Source organism: Ambystoma mexicanum, chromosome 1q (assembly GCF_040938575.1).
Source record: "Ambystoma mexicanum isolate Mex_15411 chromosome 1q, UKY_AmexF1_1, whole genome shotgun sequence".
Classification (NCBI taxonomy): Eukaryota; Metazoa; Chordata; class Amphibia; order Caudata; family Ambystomatidae; genus Ambystoma; species Ambystoma mexicanum.
In genome coordinates, this window is record NC_090922.1 from 852,571,840 (window position 1) to 852,590,220 (window position 18,381).

At 46.7% G+C, this 18,381-nt stretch overlaps 1 protein-coding gene across 4 annotated transcripts in view; it reads right to left on the minus strand.

Moving 5' to 3' along the window:
• LOC138538055 (complement factor H-like) overlaps positions 1 to 18,381 on the minus strand; it is a 981,558-nt gene that overhangs the window by 335,096 nt on the left and 628,081 nt on the right. For all 4 annotated transcript variants that reach the window (XM_069641504.1, XM_069641501.1, XM_069641502.1 and 1 more), the window contains exon 15: positions 494 to 664. In XM_069641504.1, the coding sequence (XP_069497605.1) occupies positions 494 to 664 (171 nt within the window). The remainder of the gene's footprint in view (positions 1 to 493; positions 665 to 18,381) is intronic.

Below are 18,381 nucleotides of genomic sequence, written 5' to 3' on the forward strand. Positions count from 1 at the left end.
TAAACCTTGCATTCCCACCTCCCATGCTAAAACGTTCGGCTTTAACCAACATTTTTGTGTTTGCTTAAAACCAACAGATTCTAATGCAATCCACCTGTTTTACCAACTAAAATCAGGGCTATTTCACAGGAAAACATTGTACATTCTTCCCACTTTTTTAGATTGCTGGAGGCATCTACACTTTTTCCAAAAAACAGAAAGAAGAGGTGCAAAGGTGTTTTCACCTGTTTTAACACTTATATTTGCAGTTCCATACAAATCAATACCCTCCTTCCAATGTTCATCATGGGGCAAAAGAAAGTGTTGCTCTAAGTGCAATTAACACTTTTTTTTTTTAAGTGAGGCCCTAAATGTATGAATGGTGGATCAATCCTCCTTTCATTTCATTAAAAAAGTGCCATTTTCTATACACTAAAATCAAAGACTTGTCTTTGTACACTATTTGACAGTTGTATTAAGTCAAGTGTGATGCTTAGTCGAATACAATACTTACATGAGCATTTAGGAAGATCTGACCAGTTTCCCTTCCAGCACCGGGGTTCTGACTGCGTGGATAGTTTATATCCAGAATCACATGTAAATTGCACTGTAGTGCCATGTGCGTATGATGGCCTTAAGTTTACTATTGAACCATGGTCAATCGATGGAGTTTCGCATGGGCTTTCTACAAAAATAAGAAATATTTCAATGTCATGTACTAATAAAGAGAATCGGAACATGGTTAGTATTTTAATTTCACGTCAATATAAAATGCACACACATTGATTAACATGCTCTCTCACAACGAAAATACACACAATGATTGGTAAATGATAACACGTAAAGCAATGTGAATCCTACATTCAAGGCCCAGTTCTTGTTTGAGTTATCATCTTTTGTAAGGTCTCGAACTTATACAAGGGAATCGAAGGAACCAACACAATGTGGCTTACAGACTTCAGTTTCGAATAATAACATCTGGGGTAGACGGCATGTCCCATCTTTCCCCAGTAAACCTTTTACCTGCCAGTGCCCCTTACACTTCTCCCCAGAGCCCCTTATGGCCAACACCTAGAGCCTCTTGCACTTCTTCAGTGCTTCTTGTGCCCCCTACGAGCCTTGCAGCTCTCCAAGCACCGTCCTGCCACGTGTGCTTTTTACACCTCTAAAGTGCTCCTTACAGGCCCAGTTTTCTGTGCCCACGGTGCTCTTTGCACAGTTGTGAAAGCCCCTGTACTTTGTTCTATTCATACCCTGGCCCCCACAGAGCCGCATATTTGGGCTTTGGCAATGTTTGTGTTTAGTTATTTTTATTTCCCCAGCAATTTCATCCAGCATTGGTTAGAGGACCTGAAGCAATGTCCTCGATATCTACCCTACTGAATCTCAAGCCATTGTTAATGGTGGAACTTTTATGAGGCTAGGTTAAGATGGAGGCTTTGGGTTCATTTTAGGCTTAACGTTAGATATGTTAAGTGTTCAATGGGTTGGGATGCTTCGAAGAACATAAAGAGTATGGCAGATGCCTCCAATTTCAGTAACTAAGTAAACAAGCATTGACAATGTCAACCGTTTGGGCTTTTGTGTAGGCATGGGAAAGGCCTTGCCAGGCACTGTGTAGTGTTATTAACTGGCCATTGATGGTAGCAGGTGCAACATGGTGCAAGTACCTAGGCATCTAATAGCAGTGCCTGGCAAATGTCTAATACTTATACACAAGCCAACACTGTTGGCTTTGCCAATGCTTGTATTTAACAGGATTTCAGTGAAGGACACACACAGTGCTTATACATCTAGTGGCTGAAGTTCAGACCTTGTTAAGACATTTTTATTACACCAGTAGCACGTTTACTGCTCCATTTAAGGCATTAACATTCAGAAGACTGCTTTGAAAAAACACTTTGAGTGCAAAGTTTGAGGGTGAGGCTTAATTAAAGTGAGCTCAAAGAGTTCCCATAAGGAGGTGTTTTGGACAGGGAGGGATAGGAACTGGGTGGGACTGGCTATAGAATGTAGCAGGGCCATGGGAGGTCAATGGGTGGACAAATAACCAAATAACACATACATGATGTGTGTCCCTCTTCGTATGCCAGTTCTGCCTATCTGTATACTAATGCAGTAGTTTCTGCATGTAGGTGGCACACCTAGAAGCCCAAACTAAAAAAGATGGATTATTCAGAGGGTTTCCTTCTAAACAAATGTAACTATGAAACAATGATAATGTGGGGGTCTTTACCATTTTAACTAAAAGTAAAAAAATAACTTGAAGAACAAAATCTTGCATAAAACCACCCAATGGAATGTGTTTAATCATAGTACTGCAAACTAAGGGAAATGCATTTGAAGAGAAGGGCTCAAGCAAAGAACAACTCATGGCTCATCAGAAGTGAAAGAAGTTGACCGCTTTTGATTGTCAATGTTACCTTTGGGTATTCTTTTCTGTTTATCTTGTGTGCAGCGTCTTCCTCAATGTTTCTATACTTGGCAACTCATTTCCAAGCTCTGTGATGCCAGTCGTATTGGCACATCAATGCTTTGTCTTCCAATAGTGACCTCAGTTCCTGAAAGGCTTGAGTTCTTGCAAAACCTAGTTGGGTCTGTTTGGCTGGCATGGAGCAGCATTCAGCACTCCCACCACCCTTTGTTTTTATTTATTTGTTATTTATTACATTTATTATACGCCCATGCCCTGAGGTATCACGGCATAGTTACAGACAGGTTATTACACAATTAACAGCAGATAGGTCAAAGCAGTAACACAGTCATAGTTTAATCAATCAAGAAGTACACAGTCATTACATAATGCAGAGACAAGTATTTTGACAGGCTAGCACAAGTAAGGGTCTGGTCAGGATAGGCCTAGTCAGTTAAAATTGGTTAAATAGCCATGTTTTTAGTGATTTTTTAAAGCGGTGGAAGGACTCTTCATTCTCAATATTTGTCAGGATTGCCTTCCAGTGTTTAGGGGCCAGGACCTTGAAGCTGCTGCCCCCAGCTCTGGAACTTTTGTAGCGTGGGATTTCAAGGAGTGAGTTTTTGCTAGATCTAAGGGTTCTATTAGAGTATTTTTTGATTGAGTTATTGATGTATTTAGGGGCTTTATTGGCTTATTGCTTACTTATCTCTGTTGGACGGGGGCGAGGTAGTTTTGTCTCCACCATTATGTCTGCCCGTGCTGGCTTCTGCCTAAGTCAATGTATTATGTTGTTATTATGTTGTTGCATATGATCCTTTCATTTTACTCACAAAATGTTAGCAACATTGTTAATCTACTGCAAAGATTATATGTACACATTTAATTTAAAGAAGACAAAATTATATCCGTTAAAAAAATGAAAAAAACAACCTGTAATATTACAAACGTTTGTCAAAGGGAATGGACGTGTCTAACACATTGGGTTTCTATTAGCCAGCAGGATACCTTCAAAATCCATTGTGTTGTCTCTATTTGTCTATTTAACTAAGCCTTCATTTTCATTCTTGTAGACAGAAGCTATGTACTCCTTCCCATTGTTTCTCCTCTGATAAGCATGCTCTTTTGTGTCATTCGTAGGTTTTGTTCCACTCAGAAGGGTGGTCTTGCATTTGCTGTCCTTGCTCCTTTATGGCACTGCGTTCCTTTTCTTCTCCTAGTCTTGCTGTTTATCATCGTAGACTTAAGACAGTTAATTTTCTCACATGTCTTTGACAACTGTCCTCCTCTTGATCTTGCTTGACTCCTATAGTCGTCGTTATTTGTCAAGTTCACACACACACACATACACACACACACACACCCCCCCTCCCCGAACGCATTGCACGAAACTCATAGCGAAGGGGATTTGGGTTCTGCACAGTCATCTAAAAGTAGGCAGAACACGTGGAACGGGGAAAAAATATGGCTGCAAAGAGGGATGTACCAAAGTAAAATCCTTGCAACGCCCATACACACGCTAAAAACCCGTATTAATGGAATTGAACAGGGTTCGCGGTAAAATATGTGCAAATCCTGAAACACGTATGCCACGCGATAGCTGGCGGATGAGTCAACGCGCACAAAAACGAATGCATAAAAAGGCAGCGCGATCAATAAACGCACGTATACAGCTACGATGAATGTACCATTTGTTGCAGCAGTGATCGTGGGACACCGCAGGAGGAGGAGGATGGCCAGGGCCCGGATTTATCTACCTAGGACCAGCCTTTTTGGGATGCCCGATGACCAGGTCTATGGCAGGTATAGGTTTCCACCTCATATCATATTAGACCTGGTCACGGAGTGGGAGGATGACCTTACATCACCCACCCTGTGCTCCCAAGCACTGAGCCACTTGGAAAGGGCGCTCAATGTCCAACTTTTTGTATAAGTCTGTACTACGCAAGTTGGTAGTGTGGCTGAGCAGCCAGGCTTATCTCAAGAGGGGTCAATGTGAGCTTTAGGGGAGTTACACAGAGATTCACATTGACCAGTATCAAAATAAACTCTTACACACAAGAGTTTGAAAGGTTTTTTTTGGGGGTGCAGAGGTCAATGTTAGGCAGAATTGCATGCAGTACCCTCTGGGAATACCACACAAAATTAGGACTACAGGTGTAAGCAAAAGCCAACCTTTGATATAACTCTGTACCACACACTTTTTGGTAGCGAGCTGAGCAGCCATGCTTATCTCAAGAGGGAATGTGAGCAGTAGTTGAAGTTACACAGAAGTATCACAATCACAGTGGTTCAAGTAGACACTTACACTCAAGGTTTCTTGGTAAAAAATACTTATACATTTATTTACACAATCATTTAGAAAAAAATTCCCTAGTAGAAATTAACTTAATATGAAACACCAATACACTACAGTAACAAATCCTAAGATGTAGGGACAGTTTGCGCTGCCCTGAAAAAGGAGCCAAATGGCTCTTCAATTACTTTCAATGGGAATAGAAAGACATACGTTTGTACAATGGATTAGAAAACACTTCTGTTAGGCAATGCAAAGGTTCAGTGTACCAGGAGGATCAGTTCAATTCAATAGGCCAGGCCAAAGTCAATAGTCTAGTGTTCTTGGATAGGACAGATCAGTTCTGGTAACACATGGAGAAGTCTTTGTAAAGCACGTTGGGAAAGTTTCACAAACTTTCACCGCAAGAGTTAGGATCTCTCAACCGGATGGCACAGTACCTTAAAGTGAGCAAAAAGATGCAGCTGAAGATGTTGGTTCCTGGCAGTTCCTGCAGATCTGGCTGTTCCTGAGCCTCAGTTGTGGGGACAAGAGGGAGGACGTTGGGGGACTCCTGCACTGCACGGGATCGTCGGAGCAAACAAAATGGAGTCACTTCAGTTCAAGTAGCCGTTGCTTCAAGACACTAACTAGTTTCCCTCTCCTTGGCTAAAACTTAACCAGCATTGAGAATGGTATCCAGGTGTCTTCTGAGCTGATTGGTCCCACGAACTCAAAGGAAGAAGTCGTCCTTGAAGGAGCTTCTCAAACAAATGGTGTTCTGGCAATTCGGATTTGCAGCAGGGCTTCACCGCGCAAACCAACGGTCCAGTGGTTGCAGCAGCCGTCTTCTTCCAGCTCGTCTTCGGTTCTTACGTTCCAGTGGGCCACTCAGCCTTCCAGTCCTGGAGACTCGCCTTTTAAACCGTTTTCTCCCATTCATGCCAGACTAGCTGCCACTCACCCAGCGGGGTGGCTGTCCTTGCCGGACAGTCAGCCAGCCAATCACGCCAGAGTGCATTTGGGTCTCCTAGGAGACTAAGCACAGTGACGTTCGGGCACCTCCCTCACTTCCTACCCACCCCAGACACTTGGACGCCAAGGGCAGACTTCAGTCCTGAAGCCTGCCAAAGGCTCCCGAACAAAGGGACCAAACCTGGTTTGGCACGTAGTTAAACACCAGAAGAGTCTGTTTTTACAGAGGGGTCTTGGGCGCCATATTGAAAAACATGGCGGGCCGGATTTTTAGCTACCGGTATTTGCGGTCGGGAAAAATCATGGTAGTTCATTATAAAACTACTGCCACCAGGCATTTCAATAGGAAAGAGTAGCATTTGACTGCTACAAAAGTGTTTGATAAAGGGGATACTAGGTAACCCCTTCAGCACTCCATTGTAAGATGGTGTGTTCTGGGTCTATGAATTTAGAAAAGACTAGTAAAGTCAATTTCACTTTACATTCTCTGGGAAACAGTAGTTTTATCCCAGAGAAGGTATTTAAACCTTTGGGAAGTCTAAATGGAGTGGAGGGAACGGATGGAACGGATGGAGTGGATGGAACGGATGGAGTGGATGGAACCCTGAGCCTAGGTGTTGGGGACAGGGTTTTTGCCTCAACGTCCCTTCACCTTGGAGGCAGAGACAGCATCTGCCACTTCGTCTCTGTGTACCTGGGTGGGGGACCACAACAGATACTGCTGTAGTACCCTAACCCTGGTGGGTGGGGACATCAGCATCACCTGCATCCCCCTGACCCTGGTTGGTGGGGACATCAGCATCACCTGCAGCCCCCTGACCCAGTTGGTGGTGGTGCACAGCTCTTGCTGCACGTCCATGACCCTGGCCACCTCGGCCACCTCAGCCACCTTTCCCTCTTGTGGCCTTCCCACTCATGGTACAGATGGATTAGTACAATGGGAGGCACACAAAGCAATTGTCCTGGGCAATTAGAGTGAGGGAGCAGGTTAAATGATGTAAAACGCACTAGTATGGTCCAGCAAGTCTCAATATTACCCCAGATGAAATAATAAACGGGACACGCAATGCAAAGGCACCCCAAATATCAAAAAAGATTGTACGCTACCCCTAGGTAGCTCATGTGAAACGAAAAAGTGTTACGCGGTATGCTGTGGCACCCAGCAACACAGAAAATGCGTACACGGAGCACACGTAAGCTACTGTGATGTTAAGAGTGGGGGTACACAATACACAGGGGCACCCAGAGTATGAATAATGTGTACGCGACTCACCGTTCACCATAGAAAAAAGAAAAATACACACGCATGTGCACAGAGGCAAATCCCCCACCAGAATAAGAAGTTTGCACTGTCACAGTAGTGAACAAAATGCGTGGCACCCCAAAAATCTCTGAAGGCCACACGTCCATCCACTCCAATTCACATGTGCGGTTAAATTCTCTCCGACGCACTCCTTTATACCCAATCTGAATGCCAACGCCAAGCGCGTTTCATGTAATTTAAGCGATTAGGCCCTTTCCTCTGATTTCACGTGTACGCGCTATTTTCTAACGCGCTCAGTAACCGTCACTCTGTTTCTGGCTGCCCACGCGAGTAACACGGAAGACCCACGCGCTCCTGCCTACCAAAACTTTTTACCTGCCTCCTACTTCCCTGAGCTGCCTCCTACGAGCCATCTGCTGCTGCCTGCCCACTGTGTGTGCCTGCTGCCCACCTGCCCTGCAATTTGAGTGCCTGCTGGCCAGCCATTGCCAGTGCTCCTGCCCTTGGCCCTGTGACCACCTCAGTTGATTCAGAACACTCCCAACGTGCCAGAACATAACCACCGTTCCAAAGCCCAGCCCAGGACCACCTTGCCCACCAACACCTGCCTCGTGGGGGTTGCCATGTCCCAAGCAACATCTTCTGAGGTAAGTGGCAACCCCATGCCAGTGAGGCAGAGGGCTGTCAACTTCACAGCCAGGGAAGTTGACATCCTGGTGGAGCATGTCCTGGGGCATTATGATGCCCTCTTCCACAGACCAACGCAAGTCGGCAAAGAAGGACGGAAGCGGATCTGCGACCAGATCATGGGTGCCATCAATGCGGAGGGGGTGGCACCCTGTGACTACAACCACGTATGCAAGTGCTGGGAGGACTTAAAATCCAGGACTCACAGCAGTGCCCTGCGCTTCCTCGAGGCTGGTGCCAAACTGGGGGTGTGCAGGGGCTGGATTAAGACCACAGGCATGCAAGTCCTGGAGAAATTCTACCCGGCACTGCACATCCAGATCCGCAATATGCAGCACAGTCTGGAGTCGTTAGGTGAGTGTCCATGTGTTGCTGGCCTCCAAAGTGCATGTGCATGTAGATGTATGGTGGGAGTGTTCACCTTGGCCTTACAGAAAGTATGCCTCTTGTACGGATGTCTGTGTGCATGTCCCAGGCAGTGCTCTACATGTGTTCTATGAACCATGTGCAATTTCAATGGTCTTACTTTTGCATTGCCTGTTGTACTGCAGCATTTCACGACGTGCATGTGGTTTGACACATGTGTCTGAGACGTGCCCATGTGAGAGTTGTGACAGAGGGGTGGTGTTGTCAACATCATGAACATGCATGGTGTTCATGTGGATGTGTCTAAGATGTGACTGTGTGACTGGCCATCTTTCCTGGATGGATGTAACAGGGGCATTTCAATGTGTGACCTAGTCTTCTTGCTTGATTGCTGTTGAGGGGACTCTGATGTGATAGCTCATTGCAGTGCTTGAGGACTGTCAGGTGATGTGTGTGCATGACATGTGTATGGCCCAAGACGCATGTGTCTGTAGCATGCACAATTGATAGGTTGTGACAGTGCCATGTCCCCGGATGGGATTATCTAGTGTCAAGGACCAACATGTATGTGTATGTATGTACATTGTATGTAGCTGTGTGTTGTGGAGGGTGATGATGGTTGTACCCTTTAGCAGTGTACTTCATGCGCATATTTTTGTACCAAACACACACCGATGCAGTACCCTGATGTTTCTGTTCTATGTTTCCTTATCAATAGCTACGTTGGAAGAAGAGGACGGAGAAAGTGCTGTGGAGCAAGGCAGCAGGGATGGGAGGGCAAAGACGCATGGACCAGTTACGCCCCCTGGACACGTCATCTCCGGGGTAGCGAGGAGACTGGTGCCATGTCTCAAATATCGGCCACAACTGCTGAGGGGAGGTCGAAGAGGGGAAGGTGGATGTGGACTCCTCGGCAGTGGGGGGGGACAGGTGAGCACACACAGGGGCCATCCATTGCGGAAGACACTGGGGAGGCATCCAGGTTGGCGGGGGAGGAGGCGGAGGAGGGAGCTGCATTAACTCAGTCCATGGGTCCTGGCGGGGGTGGTGAGGTGGGTGTGACTGGTACAGTCCTGACGGGCAGGAGGCAGTGCAGGGCGCCGTGGAGGTGCCTGTGCCAAATCCTGTGACTGCGCCAGCGCCTGCATCAGTATGCACCTCCCGGCATGCCCCAGGCCGGACCCATCCGCAGGTTTCGGATGTTTCCACAGAAACCGACACCACAATGCCTGCAGATCTGGCCATTCGAGAGAGAGTGGAACCCCTGCTAGCCAGTATTGCGAGGTGTACAGTCACCATTTGTGATGATGTGCAGGCTTACACTCGTGGGCTTGCACATCATCACAATGAGGTCTGGCATCTCCTGAACTGGCTAGTAGCACTCCTGGTCTCGAATTGGATGTATGGGCTGGCCACTTATGCAACCCCCTCCTCATCTTGCTCCTCTGTGCGCAAGTCATCCTCCAGGCGCCTTCCAGCCCAGATAACACCAGGGCCCCCTGTGTACCAGTCCCACCCATGTCGGCCAGTCTACTGGAAATAACATCCCTGCCTGAGTTGGGAGTCGCACGTGGATCAGCTGAGATGGTCACCACGCCGATCCAGGCTATGACAGGAGCTATCTTTTTCAAAAAAATTGAAATGTATTTATTTGCATTTATAAAGCGCAGCAGCGGCCCAGAGACGTTGTGGCGCTGTTACAGTTAATTCAACTTGACAAATACAAACAGTGAGAATAGAGACAGTGAGAATAGAGGCAGTATTGCTGTTCATGAGGTTACAGTTGAACACACGTAGTTACAGATATTGGTTAAGATCTAACAGAATAGTGAGGTTTTCAGCATTTTGCGGAATACGGCATAGGATCTCTCATTGCTTAGGGTTGTGGGCAGTGCATTGCAGTTTTTGGGGGGCAAGTGTTGGAAACTAGACCCTCCAGCTTAGGTTCTTTTGAAGACTGGTACATGAATTTGGTTGGTCAGGTGGGATCTGATGGGAGGGGCATCGGAGGAGCGACACCTGTGTGTTATGGCCAGTGTTTTGAAAAGTATGCATTTGTTTACCGGCAACCAGTGTGCATTTTGTCTGGCCTGTGAGATGTGTTCCCTTTTGGGAATACTCAAGGCAGCCCTGAGGGCGTTGTTCTGTGTGACTTGAAGTTTGTTGATGTTTTTTGTGGAGGTGCCCAGGAATAGAGCATTGCAGTAGTCTAGTTTAGTACCTACTGTGGCTCTGGCTATGGATAGGTAGTCTTTTTGTAGAGAGGAAGGGCTTGACAGCATTGATCATCTTAGTGGTGAGTGCGGCGGAGGAAGCTATGGTATTGACCAGGCGTGACATGGAAAGGGATGAGTTAAGGTAAACTCCTAGGGTCTTTACCGCTGCTGAGATGGTGGAGTTGTCTATGGTTAGTGCTGCAGCGTCTTGCTCGTAAGAGCCTGTTGGCGAGAGTAGTACCGGAGTGTCATCAGCGTAATTGGTATATGGTATGTCGTGGCAGTCCAGATCATTGAAAAGCGGGAGGGTGAAAATATTGTACAGCGTGGGGGCAGTGCATGAGCCCTGTGGGACGACGCAGTGGATGGTAGTGGGGGCGGCGCATGCAGAGTCAGAGAAGACTTTCATGAGCCTACCGTTTGGGAAAGATGCCACCCAGGCAATTGCCTCTGGTGAGAAATGGGCCTCATGGCAATGGAGGGAGAGCAGGCACCCAGGAGCAGGGCACGTGCCAGATGGCCCCGGCTAATTTCATCAGCCGGGAGCGTGTCCATGCGAAGCTGGCACCGGGCAATACGGCAGCAGCAGGCTCTGAGTAGGAGGCTTCGTGACACAGGGCATTCCATCAAAAGGGGGCAGGTATTTGGCACCAGGCAGGTCGCAAATGTGGACCTCCGGTTGAGGATGTCTTCCATGTGGGAATGATACGGGCAGCGAATCGGGGCAGAGAGGCAGCGGGAACTGGAAGCGAGACTCACCATGGCCAGGGTGGAGATTGCACTGCGTCGGGCAAGAGGGCATCAACTCATACTCCAGGATGCTTTCAGGGAGTTGGAGGCGAGGGAGAGGGCCACGCTGGTGGGCCTGCAAGCCCTCAAGGAGGTTACTGAGGAAGTGGATGCAGTGCTCGATGATGCCCTGGCCCAGACATTGAGCAACATTGGTGGTGAGGAGGAGGACTAGCCTGCTGCCTTTGCACATAGATTTTTAGGTATAAGTTTCCGTTGATTTTATTTATTATTTGGAGATTTTGGACATTACTCCGTTTTTTTGTACATAGTTCTTTATTCGTAGGTTTCCTTTTGTTTATTTTATTATTTGGAGTGGACTTTGGATATTACTTCCTTTTTATAATGTACATAGTTTTATTAGTGTGTGCTTCAGTGTTCACCATGCCGTAATGGTTTATTTTAATTTATTTTTTGGTATTGTAAATATTGTTCATGGACATAGACATTTTTACATGGACACATTTTTTACTATGGTTTACAGTCTGTATGCACTCAATACATCTGTTTAATACAATTTACTTACTTATCTCACGGTCATTGTTTCTCACAGTTATTTTTGCAGTGTGCCGGTTTGGTAGTCCGTTTAGTGGCCCTGGTTCTGACCATCGTTAGTCATGTGTGTGGTTCTTTGCATTCATGTGTCATGTTTGGGGTTTATTTGAGGGGTGTGTATACACATGTGGCTGACCGGTGGTGGAGTGTGAAGTGGACGTTTGGGTGTGCACAGTAAAATGGCATTTTCTTTCTCATGTGCAGCATCACTGTTTAGTAGCCCTCACTGTGTTTGTGAGGGAAGTGGGTGTGGCAACTATGGTTGTGTTACATGTTCAGGATATTGGCACATAATTTGCTTGATGCTGTGTAACATACATGTAGTGCTTTCCCCTTCACCAGCATGTGTTTGTGCAGTTATCATTATCTCTGATGTTGGTCAACCTCTAGCACTGGCATACAATATTGGCATTTCTTTGTATTTACACATGTGCTGACCAATGCAGCTGTCTCGGTGTGTGGCGCACTGTCTTATAGCCATGACCTCAATCAGACCTCAAAACATTCCTCTTTGCTTCTGTTTTCTCTCCTCCGTTCCCCTGCTGAACTCCTGACTGAATGTGCACTGGTCACCTGGCTAGCCTCTGACCTCAGGCCCAGGTCCCCTCACCCACCACTTGCACCCCCGCTCTGCTTCCCTGGCATCCCCCACACTTGGACTGTTTTCCTGTATTCCTACAGCCCCCTACGAGCACTTGAAACTTGATGTCTGCACTTACCCTTGCACTTGCCACCAGCTGGCCGCACCTTTATTTTTTGCCTTCTTACTGTATTTATTTTACTGTTGTTCCCATTTACTGCACTGCCCCTGCCCCTTCCCACCCGCACTTTTCCCCTTCCCCACTTCCCCAGACTTGCGCAATCTCAATTTCACCTGGCCTAGTAAGATCGTTCTCTGTCTTCCCTCTGTTCCCCCTCCCTTGCCTCGTTGCGCCTTGAAAAACCTGTGTATAGGTGCATTACAAATGCCATGTCATTTCATATCATATCATTTTAGATCATATCCTTCACACATGGGAGGAACAGTGATGTGTTTATTAGGAAATCTATTCTTGAAATAGCAGGTCATTGAGCCTCAGGCTGTGAGACGCCTGGCTAGTGTAGGTTCATGTGGCACACACTGAGGCTGGTATTTATTCTGTCATTGTAGGACTATTTGTCCCTGGGGATTTGTGACATGACATTGTCACATGGCCAGCAGGGCCTCACTTATAACATTGATGTGTTACATGTGTATGTTGGGAGATGGTTGCAGACAGCAATTGTGTTTCAGCAGCTGCCACACTCATGTATATGGCCCAGGTGTTTTAGGCAGAATCACATGCCGTACCCTTTGGGAACATTACACACAATTAAGACTACAAGTGTAAGTACAATTTCACCTTTGGTACAAGCCCATACTACACAGTAATGTGGTAGCAGCGGCTGAGCACCAGACTTATCTCAAGAGTAAATTGAGCAGTACAAGAGGTTACACAAAGGACTAGCAATCACAGTGGTTCAAACAAACACTTACTCAAGGTTTCTTGGTAAATGAATATACATTTATTTACACAGTCAGTTGGAAAACAGTCCACTAGTAATAGCAGTTCAATATCACAATCTAATATACTACAATACACAACCAATCAGTTTCTGAACAAATTCAGCTCCCCTGAAGTAGGAGCAAAATGGCACTTCAGTTACTTTAAAAAGGGGCAAAAAGACAAGGTTAAAAGAAAGATAGCACACATACTTTGCAGAGGAAGGGCAAATAGTTTCAGTTCACTACAACCAGCAATTCAATTCAATAGGCCTTCGCCAAAGTCAATGCTTCAGAGTCTTGGATACGATAGCATAGTTCTGGTAGTCAACGGTTAAGTCTTTGCCACGGGTTCTTAGAAGAATTTGGTCAGGCGAAAAGTTATATGTTGGTTTAGGGAAGGACAAGCCTCCAAAGTCGGGAAAGTTTCACAAACTTTCACTGCAGTTGAACGGAGTTCTGCACCGCACTTGCACAGTACCTTGTAAGTGAAGAAACGCTGTAGCTGAGGCAGTTGTTCCTGGCAGTTCCTGAAGATCTCGCTGTTCCTGATCTTCAGTTGTGTGGACAAGAAGGATGGACGGGAGGTTCCTGCACTGCCCAGGGAAGAGGCCACAAGCTTGGCAAAATGTCAGTTTAAGGTGTGAGTGCCTTAAAGACCACAAACTGGTATCCTTGCCACTGGCTATCCGGTTTTCAACAGCACTCTGGAGAAAATTCGAACAGTATGGGGACAGTGCCCAGACGGCTTACGAGTTGGTTGTTCCCACCAAACACAAGGGAAGAAGTTAATCTTGAAGGGCTTCTCTATCGATGGAGTTTCAGGCAATTCGGACCTGCAGCAGGATTTCACTGGGGGACCAGGAGTTGCAGCAGTCGTCTTCCTTCAGCTCGTCTTCGGTTCTTTCGTTCCAGTGGTTGACACTCCTTTCCAAGTCCCAGGGACCTGCTTTTAAACAGTTTTCCCCCATTCATTCCAGCCTGGCTGTCACTCACACAGCAGGGTGGCTGTCCTTGCCGGACAGCCAGCCAGCCATTCACGCCAGAGTGCATTTGAATCTCCTAGGAGACTAAGCACAGGGAGTTCCGGGCACCTCCCTCACATTCTGTCCACCCTAGACACTCATGCGCCAGAGAAGGGCTTCAGCACTGAAGCCTGCCAAAGGTCAACGAACACAGGGACCAAACTTGGTTTGGCGCGCAGAGACAAACACAAGAAGGACCTTTCCAAAAAGAAATGGTGAAAAAAATTGACTGGTGTCTGTTTTTACAGATAGGTCTTGGGCGCCATATTGAAAAACATGGTGTTAGGCAGAATCATATGCAGTACCCTTTGGCAACACTACACACAATTAAGACTACAAGTGTCAGTACAATTTCACCTTTGGTACAAGCCTGTACTACACAGTAAAGTGGTAGCGATGGCTGAGCAGCCAGACTTATCTCAAGAGTAAGTGAGCAGTACAAGAGGTTACACAAAGGACAACAATTACTATGGTTCAAACAAACACTGATTCAAGGTTTCTGAGGAAAAGAATATACATTTATTTACGCCATCAGTTATAAAACAGTTCACTATCACAAAGCAGCAGAAAATCACAATCTTAATACACTACAACACCCAATCAATTCTGGACGTTAAGCTCAAAATGAAGTGTGAGCAAAATGGCACTTCAGCAATTTAAAAGGGGAGGAAAGACAAGGTCATTCAAAAGCAACAACACCAACGAGTTATAGGCAGGGCAATCTAGGAAAGGCTGCTACAATGAGGATTCAAGTCAATAGGCCCGGGCAAATATTAATGGTTAAAAGTCTTTGCAGAGGATCACACAGTTCAGAGTAGTTTGCGGTTAAGTCTTTGCCAAGAGTTCAAAAAGAAGTTGGTCAGAGGAAAATGTATTCAAAGGAGAAGAGAAGGACAAGCCTTCGGAGAGGTGAAAGATTTCAAGCACTTTCACCGTGGTCGGACGGAACAAACGACCGGATTTGCACAGTACCTTAAATGGAGAAGAATGCTGTAGCTGTGGCAGTTGTTCTTGGCAGTTCCTGCAGGCTCACGGTTCCTGAAGCTTCAGTCGAGGTGACGAGAAGGAGGACGTCTGGAGGGTCCTGCACTGCCCAAGGAAGAAGCCAGCAGCAGAGCAAAGCGTCAAATAAAAGGTGCGATCCTTAAAACCCAAACAGGTCCCTTTCTCCCTGGCTATCCGGTTCAATGCAGCGATGCACAGAAAATTCGACCAGGAGAGGGAGGCCGACGTTTGGTGTTTGGCAAGCTGGTTGGTCCCACCAAGCTCAAGGGGAGAAGACTCTTTGCAGATCTCCTCTGTCGTTGAAGTTTCAGGCGATTCGGACCTGCAGCCGGGCTTCACCGGGATGTCCAGTAGTTGCAGCAGTCGTCTTCCTTCAGCTTCTCGTTGGCTCTCTCGATCCAGTGGCGGCTCTGCCTTCCAGTCTGTGGGATGTCTTCCCCCACTAGTCCAGGCCCTGCAACATTCCTGTGAATTGCTTGCATCAGAAACATCAGAAATGGCCGCCAGAGAGCATTCTGCTCGCTAAAAATCAACCAGAAGTGCACAGGAAAAATCTGAAAAATAGTCCGCCATCCACTTTTGCCTATGTCAGTGGTAACACAGGAGACCACTGCCAAAACCCATCATTTGACTGCCCACAGAGCAAAATGACTGCAAAAGAAACACAGAGCTGTTTGGAAATCCGTTTTTCTTGGTTGGCAAATTTGCAAAAGTCATGGTTCACAAACCACCCAAAAGATCCAACCTCCTTGTTGGGTGTTCAACATCATTCTACTTCAAGAATCCACATAAATATAATGTCAGCAGAAGTACATTTATCAGAAGGAAATCCACATGTAAAGATGCTTGCTGGAAAGAAATATGTCAAAAATGGGTGCAATACCGTTACTCGCCTCTGTCAGTAACGGTATTGCACCCATTTTTGACATATTTCGATCTCTAAATCTGTCAGGTGAAACTTGTGTCTCAAAAGCTAAATATGCCAAAGAAGGGACTTCGATCAAATGCAATATAGGGTGCCACACATTGATTTTCATGTTGAAAAAGACTGGAATTGAAGATATGTTTGCTTATATTAAATTTGTAACTGTAATTTTTCACAAGGAACAATGTCACAATTGACTATAAGGTAACCTGATTCAGCTAAAACTTCAAAGAGGTTTTCCCCCACCGAGAACACACCACCCTGTTCATTCCCACCAAAAGGAGAGAATATCTCATGGGGTTGCTAATGAGATGGGGAGGAGACTTCTGCTGCTCTGGGAAAGAGACAATGGGTTCCTTGAACTGAAAGAAAATGCTAATTTGGGTGTGACTGACACCAACTGCCCAGGAAGACAAGCCCATGTGACTCTCTGGCTCAGCCAAGCCTTGGAGGTGGGCCAGACTGAAAATGTGGATTTGAAACTGAAGTAACTGTATGTTTGTGGAAAAGACTTATAGCAAATTGTACCGAACTGGTAAAAATATGGGATTTATAGGTTATTAAAATTAAAAATCGGATCAGTTTAAAACTAATCTGGAATCTGTGCGACATTCAGAGACTGAACCACGAAAAAGTTCAAATTCTGTCCTGATTCCTGCCCCTCATGTCCCCAGCCCTCCAAGATGCCAGGCTGGAGCCAGGCCACAATCACCAACATGGCCCTCAAGCCCCTCTCCATCCTTCCAAAGACCCACTTGGAGTCAGACTTGGCGCTTGTGGCACTAGACACACTCACTCCCATAGGATAACATTGGGGATTGGACTTGCAGTGCATTGATGGGGACAAGATGAACGCCGCCACATATTTTGGTTCCCAGAACTGCAGTCTTTTGGGTGTGGTTCCGCCCAGAGACACCTGGGATACCCAGAGACTATTTAAGCCACGCTCAGGCTGAGAAACATGCTTTGTGTTTTCTGCACCTGCAGCGTGATACTCACCGTGTTCGGATCGGTCTCCAGTAGGCTTGCATCTTTCTTCTGCGTTCAGCTCCTGCAAGAACAAGAACACCGCTAGGAACAGCCTTACCTTGCGGCGCTTCTGCCCATCATTCATCGCTCCTTCTGTTCTGCGGGCATCTTCGGCGGTGTCATTCCCATCCGGCATGCCGCTTCCTAAGGAAAAGGGAAAAGAACAGAAAAAAGACATTAGTAAGCATTCAGAAAATCGTGTCTTATTTTTAAAGACTGTACGAGCTTCAAGTGCTTACCCGAATCCCAGCCGCTCTGGAGGAACTCTGTCTCCGGAACTTCTCATCCATCTGCAAGAGGGAAAAGACACTCCAGGTTAGCGTGGAAACATCTAGAGGCGCCGCATACCGCGCTTACTCACTGCATTTCTTCTTCATAACCGGCATCCACGCTGAAAACATTGCAGCACCTAAAAGACTAAGAAAAAGAACTCTGTTCAACACAAATACGAAAGGGTCGCATCACGCTCTCACTCACCTTCAGCGCTACTCATCTCAGCAGCACGTCGCCATCCCCGGACGCCGGGCATCATCTAAGGAAGGAAAGGAACAAAGTTAGAGTACTGTTCAAAAGACTCATTATACTTACCTGTCAGACTCTTGCCAGTGAAGTAGCTAGGCAGCAACGAGCCCGCATCAATCAACGCGCCCCTGTGCTGAAAGCAGGACGGAGAGCACACTTTCCAAGAAAACAAGGCCCAGTCTCCAGTCGAGTAGACTCCAGGGAAGGGTTCAAGGTCGTAAGAGGTCAGAACAGGCTGAGTGACGTCCCCGTGGATACCAGGTGAGCGTTACAGAACACAAAGCCTCACATCAAAATCCACCTGGGCGTCATGGAAACGTCAGAAACCGACCAGTTAGCCCACATATTGGGGCAGCTACGTTCCGAAGTACATGCAGCCAGGCAGGAGACCAACACCCTGAGGAGAGAGCTGATAGTAGCCAAAGAACGCACTGATGATTTAAGTCGGCAACTTCTCCAGTCACAAGCAGGGCATGCACCATTGCCGGGAAGTGTGCCCTCGATGCCAGCACCATCAGCGAATCCCGTTCAGATAACCCTTCCTGGGGCAGTTCCCTTGGCCCCGCCCGAACGATTTACGGGGGATCCCAAGAGGATTGCAACGTTCATGAACCAGTGCCGCCTGCACTTCCTTTGTAGACCAGGGGCCTTTCCGAATGACCAATCACGGGTCGCTTTTGTGCTATCCCACCTGAGTAGTAGCACCGCGGACTGGTCTGTACCCTTTGGGGCCCAAGACGATCCTTTGCTGCATGACTTCAGGGGCTTTCAGCAGGAGATGGAAAAGCTGTTCGCCCGTCAAACTCATGGGCAGGCATTAGACAACAAACTTCT